Here is a 16,995-nt window from a genome sequence, read left to right as displayed (position 1 = left end):
ATTTATTTAATTATTATCAGGTGACCTCTCCTATATACAGGGCCGGCGTGACCTTTTGCGGTCCGGGTTCAAAAATTTTGCGGGGCCTGAATTCACATTCAAATCCTATACTTACATTTTACAACGAGGAATTATTTATTTACAAATGCTATATATCTTGTATAAGATGAATATTAAATAATAATACTTTGATGATTTTTGTCACTCCTTTCAATTTAATCATCGCTACTGAAAAAATGTCTTGCATCTCAGAAAAAATTGCTTCCATTTGTTGTATTATCAGTCTGTAAAAAGTTAATCAAAATCGATGCCTTTTAATTCAGTCATTTTCGTAGACCGCGGGGCCTTTAAAACGCGGGGCCGGGTTCCGACGAATGCGGTGAACCTGCCTTGCCCCGGCACTGCCTATATATGTACGTGCATTTTTTAAACTATTTTTAAATGTCGATCGTGCTGATAGTCGACTACATATCAAATTTTCCAAAAATCTATAAACTACCATCGTGCGATGTTTCAAGCATCGAGTAAATTTATTCATAGTTTCAATGCTTTAGTTACTGTAAAGAAATAGCAAACAAAGTATTTTACAAATATCTAACGAATAACAAAATACAAAAATGTCCAGACCGCGTGAACCTCGAGAAAATGGAGTTTACTGCCGGATGTTATAAAGATGGCGTACCCTCGTGGGAATGTTATATTAAAAAATTGCTATGGAAGTATATTAAAGAAGTTCCTAAACCTCGATGCTTTACATCGCGTCGGAACAACCGAGAACGGCGTTCGTTCGGGACAGTAAATGAAATGCAGCAAAGCTTAAAGAAGTTTCGGAGGAACGAGGCTAATTCACTCAAGTTTTACTTGCTCAGATGGCAAGCTCCACGGGCCGCCCGTGCCTTTAAACATCGATAAAGACTTGACAAAGTGAGCGTCGAAGTTCCCCGGGAACAACTACGGAAGTTGGTTCTATCTTCATCTTGCTGGGCGAACGTGACTGGACCTGGCGAGTAAATTTTACTTAGGAGTTACGAGAAGAAAAAACTGTTCCTGATAAGTACTAAGAAGTATCACGTAGCATTAGCGCCGACTGAATAAACGTAGACAGTTGTAGAAATTGCAACGAGCTGAGTGTACGGTACGCTCTCTTCGTTCCAATTTTTTCTCTTTGATGGATGTTGCGAAGAAAAGCCCCGTTTACGTGAGAAGTACCGAAAACGTCTATCAAAAATATGAGAAATGAATTCAAGAATTCGTAAGCAACATCTCGTTTATTGTTGCTTTTACGAGAAAAACAAATATAACAAAAGTTATTGCAAGTTAAATTTAAAAATTGTTTAGTTCTGTACAATATTTCGATAGAATCGATAGTTACCGAAATATCGACTCAAAGCTCCCTGTTTACAGTCTACGAGGACAAGTGGCGCAAAACCATTTATCGTTACAGTTACAACAAAAACGTACATAATAAATGTTACATGGAAAATGTTTTTGTTCCATGAAAATTTCCGATAGAATCGATATTGGCCGAGGTATCGAGTCTTGCGTTATTCGTTCACCGGCGCCCCAATTTGACGATTAGATTTGGAAACACCCTGTACAATAAAAATCCGTGACTCGAGATATGCCTCGCACTAGCTGATGGTAAAACAAAGACGCGATGTCTGACAATAGTTTTCGATAAACGCGCGCTTGTTTTGCTGAAGTTTTCGAATATGACGTGCAATCAAAGCGTGATTGTTTGTCAATGCGTGATTGTGTTCCGATCGGGATGGCTCGGTGGACAATGCAGTCGTGCAATCACTCGTTTCGAGGTGCATTGAACAAGAAGACATTGTTAGAAAAAAAGTGCCGCGTAATTGGTAACTGTGACGATATTATTAACAGGGCTTGGTTTGTTAAAAGATTCAATTGCAAAATATTGATATAGAATGCAACGTTTTATATGTATAGGTGCTATTGAAATTATATTTTTAAACAACTTCGAAAAGGAGGAGGTTACTCAATTCGAAATGTATATATTTTTTTAACTGCCCGATTTACAGGGAAATTATTGTATTTGCCCCTAAAATGAAAAATCGATTTTTTAGCAGATCTTCATGTTTCAAGGTCATTGGAGTAATTTTAGTCTATTATTAACAAATTTTTCGCGCGCGCGCGCGTGTGTGTGTGTATGTGCATATGTATGTACGTATGTAAACAAATTTTTCGTTAACGTTTTCTAAAAAACTAATAGCGAGATCAAAATCATCGAGGATGCAATCGATGTGTATCAATCTAACTTAGAGCTGATTAGATTTTGTGCTAATTCGGTCCAGTAGTTTTTTAGTTTTTTTTAAGAAAACTTAACTCAATAACGCAATCCAGATGGGAGAATATAAATTTATGAGCGAATAACTAAACGGACATAAAATAATTTATATACATACATTACTATTGCTGGTCCAAATATTTCCAAAATGGAACATTTGTGAGAAAAATGGTTTAGAGAAATCGTTAATCGGGCCCAAAATTGTTGCTTACCGAACTCGGTGTGAACCCAAATCGAGGTTTTCACTTTGGTTCAGGAATTCGAAGGCGTTTGGGCTGTAAATCGGTATTTCCGCGGAATTCGGGCGAACTGGCTCCAGAACTTCGTTTATTATGTGCAGAACCTGAAACAGAACACGAAAATACTCGTGTTATCATCGCATCATTCAATTACAATTCCTTGTGTTCTTTAAATAACAAACACAGATGCCAATGAAGCCCCGGAAATGTCGGTATCAATTTAAATAATGTTTGTTTCCGAAATATTTACACATTTCACGATGGGCTTCAACAGAAATCCCTATGGATGTCGTATCGATGTCGAATTCGCTCCAGTGGTGTTCATAATCTGATCAGGTGTACAGTTTCCAGTAACACGGGGTACAGTTCATGCTGATTGAATTCCTCGGTCTCATGTGCAACGCGTTCGAATTTCCCACCGCATTTTCGCGATTCAACCAGCAATCGGGACGCGAATTTTTTCGGTCAAGCTTTGAAAAACTACACAGTTTACTCGGATTACAACCAGGCACGCAAGCATCCTCGTGAATCGATCCGATACGTAAATTCCCTGGCACGGGCTAATTCGCTTGATAAACGAACTCGACGTTTTTCAATTAGGTTTGATTTTTGCCGGCTGGAAAAATAATCTCTTTGGCGATCCCAAATCCACGGGCCATGGCTTTGCCAAACTTTTTCGACATATTCCATTAACTCGCAATTTATCTGATAATAATTTTTGATAAACGTAAACGATGCTATTCCTCTTATTTTAAGGTATTTTACGAAAATCGAGGTATTCATTAAAATTGATTTTATTGAAATATTTTAGTAAAATCTTAAATTTAAATGTCAAAGCACTTGGTATAATTATAACTTGTTATATTTATAATAATTTTTCTGAAAAGGAAAGAACTTTTTTCAGTATTTATTTAAATTTACATTATTAAGGGAATTATAAAAAAAAGTGTACATTGTTCCATCGCATTTCTCAACTTTTTGTTTTATGGAGTTCATCGATTTGTGCAATGAACGACTCATACACCCCCGCTCAGAAGTATGTGGACAGTTCCTTAATAGAAATAAATATCTAATAAAAGTTGCGAATCGATTGATATCAATTATAGCAATTATGTTTCGGTATGTTTGTGTTGCATTAGCAAATATATTTTGTTAATAATTTTTTTAATATGACATTAAAACATAACATACATACAGGGTGTCCCAAAAGTCGGGGAGGAGCCGGAAACGGGGGGTAGCTGAGACGATTCTGAACAACAATTTCCTTTGCAAAAATGTCGGATGGGGCTTCGTTAAGGAGATATTAAGAGAAAACCACGACCAATCAGAGCGCGTGTAGACCGTTGGAGCGGCCGCGGTAGCGAAGGCTACGCGCTGGCGGCCGCGCTTGTACGCGAACAAGTGACTCGACGTGCATCGAAGCATCGACCTTCGCTACCGCGGCCGCTCCAACGGTCTACGCGCGCTCTGATTGGTCGGGGTTTTCTCTTAATATCTCCTTAACGAAGCCCCATCCGACATTTTTGCAAAGGAAATTGTTGTTCAGAATCGTCTTAGCTACCCCCCATTTCCGGCTTCTTCCCGACTTTTGGGACACCCTGTATAACGTTAAAATTCCTTTCACCAAACTTGGATGCTATTAATTTCTTCGCTATATCCGAAGTAATATTATTTCATTTATTTTGTAATATTTCGCCAAAAATGTTTTTGATATATCGAACATTCTTTATGATCTTTTCTATCTAAACGATCTCATAGGTACTCTATAAAATTGAATATAGCATTCGAAACATTCAATATTATTAAATGTTGTTAAGTTAACACATCCAATATAGAATTTAATAATAAAAATTGCGTAGTAATAATGTATGGTGTATATTAATTATTCATTGAAGGTAGTAAGTGTTCACATACAGTCAGTGTAATAAGTATTCGAACAGAGACCAATTCAAAATAAAGTTTCATGTATTTATTTTATTAACAAATTTTAGAGGAAAAAATAATTAACCAACGTTCCTACTGTTACGTATACAGAAACTCGCTGTTTGTTTCCGAAGCTCGCGTTCATCAATTTTATTTTATCTACCCTCCTGGAATTTGGAGCTCGGTCTCCCTGGAGTGCATCCTGCAGCTGCATACTCTTAACATCATCTTCGACTTGCGTTGCGTGGGAAGACTTCTTATCTATCCTTTCCCAGGGAACGCAGCTGCTCACCTCAGAGCCACGAAAATCCTAACCGTCAGATTTCCAAATATGGAAATCACCGACGGATCCCCACCAACATTTAGGGGTACATAAACCCACGATTTTCGTTGCTCGGGGAAGTAGAACGATAGAGTTACGTAGGGTCACATCACGTCCATCGTTGCAGAGTGTGCTTTAGTGAGATCGGGCTTCAGTTTCCCTTTCGATCAAGTTAACCTTATAGATCCGCGAAGACGGTTTTCATCTATTACGGCATTTAGAATCACATTCGACCCCTGCATCGCCAGTGCAACAATTAGGTAATTAAATTCAACGTTTACTACACACGACCGCGACAACACAACACTGCACATTTGTAACTTAGTATAGTTATTCTGAATATATATATTCTTTTGTGTAAATTCAAAGTTTCCTAAGTCAATTACTAAACCTTCACGATATAACAAGCAATCCTAGCCTGTGTAACGATCCCACAACATAATAACTTTGCCGCTCGAGTTATTATTCAATTAAATTAATAAGTTGCGAGGCTCTATCCGCGACGCGTAGTATTCATCAACGATACAATTTAAGCTCAGTGTATTCAACCCGAATTCCCTAATTCAACCTATCCTGCGGTTACCCTTTACTGGGAGTTACCGATTCCTGCTAGCTATCTGACTTCGTGCCAGAGTCGCTGCACTTTTTCCAACAACTTCACAATTGGAACCTTACCCTACGGTTACCCTTAACTGGCAGATACCGATTCCTGCAGCTATCTGACTTAACGTCCGAGGCGTCTGCATTTGTCTCCAATAACCAACAACCAAACACCCTAACCTACGGTTACCCTTTACTGGCAGATACCGATTCCTGCAACTATCTGACTTCACGTCAGAGTCGTCTGCATTGTCTAATCTATCCTCAGCCTTCGGCACCATTGATACACAATAATTAATCGTATTGGTTCAATTCTCAAATCTACCCCACTCGCTGGGCTCACACGCGCGTCGCTATCGCCCTGGCTCGTAACACTACATATTTTTAGAATAGAATTTGCGTAAATTAAATTATTAATTTTATTTTAAATTGGTTGCTGTACGAATACTTATTACACCGACGGTATTTATGAACGAGGGTGTATGTCTCTATTCTTGACACTGGAATGAAGTATCGCTCTGACCAAGTATCCCAGAACCTTCCATCTACAGGGTGTCCCAGTCTAAGTGATACGGAGCTCTAACTCCAAAACTATCGGCCGAATGGAAAATTTCAAATATGGAAATTGCATGGTAAAATAGAGCTCATGTTTCAGCGAGAAGGAATTTCTTTTAATTTTGTTATTTAACGAGATATGATGGTCAAGTTTCGTTTTTCAAGTGGAACTATACAGGGTGTCTCGCTCGATTTTGACATCTTGTTTTTCTCGGTATTGTTACTCGTAAAAAAAAATGTTTCAGCGGAGGCTTGAATGGTATCGAATGGAGCATATTCTGATGTTATTAGTTTTTCCGTGAATGGACGCGTAAAGGTCATATAAAGGTCAATTTTGTTTTTTTTTTAAATGGAATGAGGTATTTTTTGATACATCAATCGATTCAGTTGGACAATCGTTATAAAAAAGTACTATCTATGTAATGTTGAAAAATTAGTAGTTCAGGAGATATTTCAATTTAAATAATTCTACAACACCATTACTGTTGTACTAAGACGTTAGCGTTTATTTACAGAACTTCATAGTGCGGCAGTAATAATGCCTTAAGAATTTAAATTATTTAAATTGAAATATCTCCTGAACTATTAATTTTCCGACATTACATGCAGTGGGTGTAGATTGTATTCGTACACCGATCAATTCACAAAAAACTTTTGTGCGAAATTGTAGTTTCTTAATTTATTTTTTTATAATCTAATACTTATTGCTTCAACATTTCTATCGATTAATTGTTTTTTTCTTGTTAATTTCGTAACTTACATAAATAGCTATTTTTTTTGTACTCTATCTATTTTAGAGATTTCCGAGAATATGTAAAATGTCATTGTTTATAAAAAATAAACAAAAAAAAATTAATTAAAAAATTAATCAAGTAATCGCAAAAATCCATTGATATTCTTCAGATAATGTATCTAAATAGTGTGTACAAATTTCAGAGCAATCGGACCGCACGTTTACTTTCTTTTGGGATTATCTTGAAACTACATTTTTCGAAATTTTTACAACGTAAATCTCGTAAACTATCGGTCCGATTGCTCTAAAATTTGTACACGCTACTTTTAGGTACATTGATTAGTTTTTTTTTTTATTGACGATTTTTCTCGTGAAATTTCAGTGAAAAATAACAAAAAAATTTCTTTGGCTCGCCATAATTTTCTTAATAGTAAAAAAAATCTAATTGCTACTCTCTTGCGACAAACTCCAGAAATAATCTAATATTTTTTTTTTCTTTTTCACATGCAACCTAAAGAATATAATGATGGTACAGCCCACGCGCGTTTCGTGCCGAAGGCCTTATCTCAAACAATTTTTCATGTGTTTATTAAACCGTTCTTTAGTATGTGTCAAAACATAAAAATATTTTTTTCTACACTTTCGCATTTATGAATTTTGTAAGAATAGTACCCATCTGGCGAGCGCTCAGGGTGGCCAGACGCCTTAATAAATAACAATTTTACATAGTTTTTTGGGAAAATGATCATTGTACGAATACTTTCTACACCCACTGTAGTTAACCCTCTCGTCGCGGCTATGAACGTCTGGTACCCACTTCCGGTCTACCATCGTCGAGAAAGTCCCGTCGTCGCGTCAGCTTCCAAAAAGAGAGCACAACGGCGTTATCGGGCAGAAGAAGAATCCTCCTCGGATAAAAGAATCACAGCGATCGCGAGGAAAAGTGGATAAATAGCGTTGAGACGTTCGAGTCGCGAACTCGGGATAGTAAATGGCGGTGCAGCTTTTCCAATGAGGGTGGGCAAACCGAAGAGGAGGCAACGTCCTCTCTGGGTTGCTTCAACGGTATCCGACACCCATGAAATAGTTGCGTTCCTCGCCGCAGAATAAATACCCCTGGCGCGTTCCTCGGTGTCTCTTTTTCCTCCTGGTCTCACTTTATCTTCTTCTTCCATCGTTTCGTGGCCCCATTTCCTTCGACCGCCGCCGCGATGTCGTTTGTCTTACTATATCTTTGGCCTCCCCCTAGCGCCATCGTCGCGCTTGTATCGCTCGCCTCGCGGCTTCACGAGATTAACTGTATACTTTCGCGTTTACAAGCAAGCGGGATCTCTGGCGGCAATTTACTCGCGAGCTGGTTCAGCTTGTCGATCCGAAAGGGCTTTCCGCGATGGGAGAAATCGCGTACGCTTCGTCTTCGAAGGATGAAACGATACTTGGAATATTTGTTGGGGATGGAAAGCTTGGTGCACAGAGGCTAGGCACTCGAGTCATGTGCTTGTGGTGTTTTTTCAAAACCTTTCAAGGGGGTGTTAATTGTTATCGCTCTGCAGTAACAGTTTTACGTCGGAGGCATACTACTAGTATTGGTTTGTCTGGAAAGTCCATGTCTACATCCTTTAGAAGGTGGCAAGGTTATGGAACAAAATGGTGCTTACGTAATTCAATAAATATATAGTAAAATTCAAATGTGCCTTTGAATTTTTCTTAAAAATTGGCATGAATTTTCTGGACAACCCAATACGTAGCGTGTCTTCTGGGCATCTTTTGGAACTGTTAGGTAGCCTAATCACGATAGCAGATTTAAATAAGGCGCATAAGATGGTACGAAGACGGTAATGATAGCAATCATGCCATCTGTGCGCAAATTAGAGTATTTACTGGCGTTTTCCTGTTTCTTCTTCCGTTTCTTTTTGCGCATTATGTATGTAAGATCTCTGTACGACGAACCGCGTGGCGAAACGATTAAATATATATTTTTTGGAAATTGCTGAGCATGTGACTAATCACTAGTGCAATATAAACAACTGTGCCAGCAACAATTGACTCATGTCGATTGGTACTGACCATAGTTGACCACTCTTGACCATTGCAGAAACTGCTTAATTATTTTACAATGCTTCGATGCTCCCCTTGGTGTCCCTACGAAGACGTCAATATCATAACTTCCTTCCTTTCACATTAACCATCTGTCTAAAGTGTCTCCAATAACACTAGTTTACAAAGTCAAAAGAAAATGTACATTCAATACCACAATTTTTTTCTTATGTAGCTTGGCCTACTAAACTCGAAAATCGCAACAAAACATTTTTCTATGGATAGGTTTTTTTTATATGAATTTTGAATTTTTTTTCGATCTTATTCTGACATACCTTCACATTTTAGGCCATATCTCGAGTTAGAAACGTCCGATTGAGTCGCGCAGAGATGCCATTTTAAAGGTAATCGAATTTCCAACAATAGTTTTTAACATTATTTTCTAATCGGTTCAATAGTTTAAGTGTTACGAGCCAATATATATGAGAAACTTTGACTTTTTTCGGCTAAAATAGAACACGAATATTTCTTCCATCGCCATGGAAAAATAGAAATTGTTAAATTATGTCCAGTTTCTTATTGTTTACGTATAGATCGCACTTTTACGAAGAAAACAAGCTTTTGTTAAGGAAAATCTATGGATAAATACCGGAGTTAGGAACAATTGAGTAAAGGTACAAAAATCCCAATTTTACTCTGTTTTTGTATTTTTTACCTATTTATATAGGAAACATTTATTTGATTAATTTCGATTAAAAATAATTTCGGCCTTTGCTTTGTCTTTTGTTATTCGTTGGGTTGGTTTCACTGATGAGGAACCAAATGTAGTCTCCGAACATTCTTTCATCCCAATATCCTTGATAGCGCTGCTCAATAGTTTAGGGCTTTTGGTTCGGCAGAGTATGAATTATAAGGAAGTTGTTGAAGATTTGCTAATAAATTATGCAAAAATGGGTATGGGTAAAAATGGGTATTTAATTTCAATTTTAATTTCAACAGGCGTAAATATGTCGCTCGAAATTCATTTTTTATTCATTAAATGTACATTTTGGCTGTAAACTAGTGTAATTAAACACGACTCCTAACTACCAACTGGTAATTTAACCCTTTGCACTCGAGGCCTTTTTTTTGGGATCTACCAGCAACTCGAGATGCTTTCTTAGCATTCTATTGCCACGAATACTAAGATTATATTGACATCGAAAATGAGATCTCTAATTTGAGATTTGAGAATCAGGTCACCTTTGCCTCAACGACAATCATTTTATTGGGACTTCGAGTTCCAAAGAAATTAAACCTAAAGAAAACCTAGTGGTGACTGAGAGTCACGTCTCGAGTCCAAAGGGTTAAAAACTGGGAAAAGAACCCTACATCTCCTCCAAGCAACACCCCCCTCTTCATGATGTTAAGATCCATCCTCGCTACGTTTATGGTTTCCTTGAACCTTCCAGCTAAGAAAATCTTCCTTCTGATTATCATCATATCTTTCCCAAACAGTATCTCATATCCCCTTGTCCCTTATTACCTGATTCCTTATTTCCTTATTCCCTTATTCCCTTATTCCCTGATTCCTCGTCCCTCTGTTACAGCTGATTCCGTGTACCTGTTTGGGACACCTCGTATTCCGCACGCCACTTGTTCATGCAGATCCGAAGGTTGCTTTCAAGCCACCTTTCCGCACGCGCGTTGTTTCTCGTTGACTTTCGATGAGGACGCGCATGTAGATTCTACGGAGTCTCCAATTTTAGACTACCCTGTGAAAATGGCTCTCCCCCTTCTCAGTGTTTTGCTGATTCGGTCTGTGCTGTCTCTATGCGAATGAGCACAATGTTTTGTTTGCCCTCGTTTCGACTACGTGTCTTTCAGCTTTGGCAGCCTTATCCTTTTCGCTGAGCTCTACTCGCAGTTTACGACTGTATGACAATCCACTTGCTGTAACCGCAGAATGTCGCCTGCGAGAAAGAATGCATTTCATTTATTGCAAACGGACGTTTCGTTGGACGCATTCTGATCGAAATCTTCCAATTAAATAAGCTGAAATAAAAATTGTCGAGGGATGAAGCATCCGGAAATTCGTTAAAGCTCGAGATTATACCAATCACTGGTTACATCCCCGCAACTTTCAAACGATGTTTTCCACCCTCGAGCCATCACCTAGTTCTCAACACTCTTTGATAAATAATTTAACCTCGAGTGTATATATTCCACTTTGAATCGTACGTCAACTCTCGTCTCCAGCAAAGGGTACAAGTTCTATGCATATACACCCTCACCCCCCCCTGCTCCCACTGCCCTCTTTACATCCGCAGCAAATCGCGAGCGCAAAGGCAAAACGATAAGCTGTCGATTCCAGTTTATAAACCGCTCTTCGTGGAAACATTTCTTCCCCCAACGGAGAATGCTAAAAGCTGCAGTCTGTGTTCGATAAAGAAAAGGGAGCTGGAAGGGGAGGGAGTGAGATTGTATGATAACAAAGAAAATAGGAACGGAGGACGAGCGTGTTCCATTTATCCGAGGACGCCCGCGCCGGAGGACTCGAAGAAAACGAAGAGAAGAGAAGAAAACAACAACAATGGTACCGCGTTTGTATGCCGGAGTGGCTTCCTAGAAATGAATCGTTTCGTTCTCCATTCGTAGAGACTAGCAAACTTCCCGTGCTCCTTTGACGACCATTTATCCTTATCGCTGGACACGAATCATTGGATGAGTGAATGTCGAACGAATCCTTAATTTCTGACGTGATTTATTTATTAGTCCGAGAGCCCGCGACAGAAATGGGTGACTCATTTCATTACACAAATGAATCTGTTTTCTGAATATGGTATGTCTCCCTAGTTTAGAAATGCTTGGTCTGGCACGAATTACGTGGTGCAACGCTTCACTATGGCGTATTATAATAATTTGATGTTTGGCCAAAATCATTACTACTAAAATTTTTAGTGTGTTTAGTTCTCTTACATTTTTTTCACAAGGAATACTTTTTAAATGTATTACACTATTCATATATATATTCCCATTGATTCACTTAACGTTAAACCTATAGTTTCCAGTTTCCGTATTATGCAAATATATATGCAAAATATGCAAAATATGCAAAATAAAAAATTTATTTTTATAGTACTCTAATTTCAATACAAATTTCTGTCTAGGTCCCAATCTTTTAACTATTTCCTATAAAAATATGCATTCGCATAAACTTCCGCAGTCTACTAATCAATTTTAGAATAACTAATCTATCACGTTTAAATCATAATATTTTATCACCGTAAAATAGAACAACAGTGGAATTCAGCTTCTCGCCCTATCAATTTCGCGTGTTTTCGTTCGTATAAGAACTACAGCTTCCGGTAGTTTCTAGAGTTGCTTCGTATATTCTCCCAGGATGAATTTTACACGAAACTGTTACGCGTGCGAAAGCCTCTTCCGTGGAACACGACATTTCTAGAGGGTGAACTTCTGAGACAACGGACGTACATCTTTCGGAGAGACGTCCGCCATTTCTCTTCCCGCGGTTAAGAGACGGTTCTCCCGTTCGAAACTCCTGCGAAATTAAAGGCGTCGCGTTTTGAGGGCGTTTAGTATTTTATGCAAATAGCCGAGCAGTCACGACGAAACTAGGCTCGCGTCTGAATTTTTGATTCTCGTCAAAATCTCTATTTTTACTTCTCTCGTTTGATGTTATATTATAATAGTAAACGTAATCATTCGAATCCGCGTTACCGAAATTGCTAAAATTACTGCATAATATAAACAGTCCATGAATTACAATGAACGCATTATTGAAATTCGCCGGCGTCGCTCAGTGCAATTAACCGGCACTGTTTCAGTTTGTGTCGCGTACGAATAATTCACGAATTACATCACTAATGATTCGTGCATCGTACATAAGTGACCGGGTAACAATTCTGATCATTACCTGGAATAAAACATGAATCCTTTAATATTAATGAAACGGGAATTTGGAAGGCATTCCATTCACCAAGCCAGAGATATTCTATTATTCTATTCAAACGTGACTATGGCAGCACTAATTGCATAATAATTACAAGGGTGATTTTTAGTAATGCCTTGTACACCTGTTTGAGTCCCGTAGAGACTATTCGCTTTGTTAGAAATAGAATATACAATTAAATTTGTCACTAGACCTCTCAGAAATCGGTTCGAAGGACCATTCGATATACAGTCAGTGTAATAAGTATTCGTACAGGAACCGATTCGAAATAATACTTCATATATTTATTTTATTAGTAAATTTTAGGGGAAGAAGTAATTAACCAACGTTCCTACATATTTTTAGAGTAGTATTTGCGTAAATTAAAGTTTATTATTTTCAATGTTAACCTCTTATGTATTTCTTTTCTTATTAATTTTATTTTAAATTGGTTGCTGTACGAATACTTCTTACACTGACTGTAAATCACTATAAATTTTCACTGTTACGCATCCTATCGCGGTCGTTCCCAGAAGTTTCGTCAATTACCGTCCAAACAATGGAGATATATCGACGTTCCCATTTAAATGACAACCCATTCTGTCGCGATTTTTCCAGATGATAGAACGAAAAGAGGGAGAACTGAAGAACGTTCCACCAAGAGGTCGTTAATTCAAAGTTTACCCGGTCCTGGCCGCCGTCTTGTGGCTGGGGAAGTCACGTTTACACTCTCGAGCCCGCGGCCATTAATAAAAACAGGCGAATGGTTCGTTATGGCCATTCGTAATTAATTGTGTCTTCGCGGCATCCCCGTGGACGCGTAAATTAACGAATGCTAAGTTAATGGCCTGGAATTTTACAGCTACCTCGAGCGTACAGCGTCTGCGTCATGTACTTATAAAGTTATGAGTCCGAAACAATGCCTTTTAAACAAAAGCGGTCTCAAGTACGCGCTCGTTTATCACGGGGCCAACGTCAACGTTAAAACCTTAATTATTTGTTTGCGAGTATCACTGCGGTGAATTAAGTAAGAGGTAAGTTCTGGCGGAGGCTGGGGCTGCAATTTTAAGTATTGGATAACACTGTTTTAATAGGAAATGAATTTTCGAAGAAATATTATATGTAGATGTGTTCGTTTTCATATTCATGGCGTCATTTTACAATTGTAGGTATTGGAAAGACTTTTTTAAAAGATGATATAATATTTAAAAGATGATGACGCAATATTCTATTCGTGTCCAATTTCGTTTAGAAAATTGTTGTTTTAATTAGTCTATAGAAGTAGATGAAACGAAGCAGGAGTCCTTTTTAATATTCATTATATACGTTTAGAAACATTTTATTTCAATCTTAAAATATGTAAAATATTCTAAACTATAATATTTATCAAATTTTTTGAACGTGTTTAAGTAACCTTTAAATAATAAAAGAGACCCAACTTTAAGGGTTGAAATCCTTTCCATTTTACTTGCCTACACAGACTAATTAACTCACTAAAGCAATTTTCCATCGCGATTCGCGACAAAAATAAGGAGAATAAAAGAACACGTTCCAAAAACAAATAAACCCCTGAAACAATTTCGTTAAAATTCGAGCCGCAAAACATCCCTTCAGGGGTTAGCAAACGTTGAAATATTCATCGTATGAGATGAACAAGCTTGGGATTGTTTCCCTGGGGTTGAAAGACCTCCTTCCGGGTCAAACAATTCCTTCGATTCGTCCCACTTCCGGGAGGGGGGGGGGTATTCCTCCAGGAAGCGGCGCTAGTGGTAAGTGATACGCGGACATAAAAACGCAACCAGCTACGGTTCTGCCTTGCCAATCGGCCGACAAACAGTCGCAAAACCTCCGATAAGCTATGGATGCGCGAATTGCCAACATAAAGTGCTGGTTCAATTCCGCTCGGTTGCCATACATTTTACGTCGCTGCGTTGAGTGGACCGGTTTTTCTTGTTCCTCTCTGTCGCGACGAACGCCCTCGCGAGTTCTTTAAACGAGAAGCCCGTAAAAAACCTAATGAGCACGCCTCTGACATCAACGGGTACGTTCGCGGGAGATAGAGTTACGTCATTGACTTTGTTAGGAAGACGAGGGCAAGTTTTTGCTGACAAATAAGGGCGGGGTTTAAATCCATTGCGAGGGAGAGTTTCGATTAGAAATTTGTAAAAAGCTCTAGTATGGCGAGAGGTGAAGTCAAAGTTTGGAATAGACAGGAATTAACTATTTATTATATAGGGTAACTGATAGGTTGTTTACATTTATTCTTTCATATGGATGTAAACATATATGAAATTATATACATAACATATAATTATACATAATATACATCATATAATTATACATATTATATATATTATATAATTATTATATATAATTACATATATATATATATAAATATATATAAATATATATAAATATATATTAATACATAATATATAATTATATACATAAACATATGTATATATTCAGGTTATAACTTTATTTCCAATTATAAAAAAAAGTGCTTGATTAGATTAGTAGGTTAATTTTATGTAATAAACAAGCAGCTACTAGAGTCAAGTTTTTCGAAGCCTATAATGCACCCCTATTGTAGATCAGTCTCACAAAAAGTACTCTCGACAATTTCAGTTTCCTATTTAAATAATGATAACAAAACGTTATCGTGCTTATTGCACATTTCGATCGATTTAATTTTAATTAACCACTCTGAGACAGTAGGCTCATCTCTTTCTAGAAAACGTGTCCTATAAACTGGGGTTGTAGGAAGAGCCAGTGGGCCACCAAGTCATGTGTCACGTCCAAGTGGTCCGTGGTCAGAAAAGTTAGAGGAACACTGCCGTGCACAACCTAACGTACTAGAAAAGTTTGTTTACCACTTACCAAGACTGTGGAAGCAATACAGATGTGGCCAGAATTTCAAACAAACGCTGTCGTCACGTTTATTAATTTATATGGATGCACAGACTGTACAAATTCTTCGTGAACATTGCACACGTTCGAGATTGCACAGATTTGGGCCATTCCTCATAAACGTTTCATAAAAGGTGGAGGAATTTATAAACTTGCGAATTTCGTACAAGTTTCCGAGGAACGTTGCAAAGAAAACGAGGAGTTGTGGGCGTTTATAAATTTCGCGAGCTCGGTTAAACTCGCGTAAACTTTCATAAACTCTTGTAAACTCGGATAAATTCCTGCAAATGCCTCTATTTTCAAACGCGAGCTCGATTAGCAATTGATTAAAAGAATGCGGCGTCACAATCACGTATATTAAGCTGGTGTAGCCATTTCAAAAGACCAATGCCAAATTAAGGGGTAAAACCACTCTAGGATTTTCAAAAAATCGATTATTTTTTTTGCTTAATCGATACTTCAGGGTCATAAAAATAATACGTCATTTGATTTATAGTGACAAACAAATGTTAAAAGGTTTAATTATAGATTTTGTCGCAGCGCCTCGGAGCGCGATTAAAGCGTTTACAAAACTTTAAACGCGGAACGGATTTCTCAATGACTATTGCATGGAGCGATTAAAAATTTTTACGGTAGCTTCACAACAATATTCTCTTTGGAAGTACGTAGCCGTTGATTGATTGAACGTAAACTTTTTCTTTTATAAACAATTTAATGCTCATTTTAAGGTGAAAAAGTCGATTCATTGCTTAAAAAGTGCGCCACTTTCACAAAAATTGATTAAGAAAAAAAAAGGTTCGTACTTCTAAAGCCAATTGTATAATTGTATATATATAAATTTTCTTTAGTTTTTGTTCCATGACTCATAGATGCCGAGAAATCCGTCCTCCCGTGGAGGTGTTTTCAAAAAAGCTGTTTTCGATGACGGGATCTGTCGCCGACATTTTGTATGAAAATGACAATAAAAAAATTGTTTTTCGTTCTTCAATATATGTTGTTAATAAACCCTCTAAAAAGAAATTCTATTCCATTTGTCACACTCTCAGAATAAATTGTCAAATTTAGGTCCTTTTCTCTGCCTCTAGAGTGGTTTTGGCCCTTTAATACGATATTTTTTTTGCTAATTATTTGCTCTTAATCTACCGAATATGAATTTTTTTTGCCCAGCCGTTTTCGAAAAACTGTGGCTGCTCTAGCTGAATATTAAGCTAACGTAGCCACATGTTGCATCATAATACATAACAAATATATCGATGACATCTTTGCGGCATATTTATTTGCTATTTATTTGCTCTTAATCCACCGAATATGAATTTTTTGTTTGCAGTCATTTTCGAGAAACGATGCCCGCGCAAGGACAACGATAATGTAGCATAGCCAAGTGTCGTGTCTCCGTACCGAACAAAGATATCGATACAATTCTTGCGGCATATTTAT

At 37.7% G+C, this 16,995-nt stretch overlaps 1 protein-coding gene across 4 annotated transcripts in view; it reads right to left on the bottom strand.

The window, feature by feature from the left end:
• Positions 1-16,995, bottom strand: part of LOC128886390 (fasciclin-1) — a 441,990-nt gene that overhangs the window by 90,844 nt on the left and 334,151 nt on the right. For all 4 annotated transcript variants that reach the window (XM_054141248.1, XM_054141250.1, XM_054141249.1 and 1 more), the window contains exon 4: positions 2,521-2,651. In XM_054141248.1, coding sequence (XP_053997223.1) covers positions 2,521-2,651 — 131 coding nt within the window. The remainder of the gene's footprint in view (positions 1-2,520; positions 2,652-16,995) is intronic.

Source organism: Hylaeus anthracinus, unplaced genomic scaffold (assembly GCF_026225885.1).
Source record: "Hylaeus anthracinus isolate JK02 unplaced genomic scaffold, UHH_iyHylAnth1.0_haploid 11982, whole genome shotgun sequence".
NCBI classification, from domain to species: Eukaryota; Metazoa; Arthropoda; class Insecta; order Hymenoptera; family Colletidae; genus Hylaeus; species Hylaeus anthracinus.
This window is presented reverse-complemented; position numbering and strand designations above follow the sequence as displayed.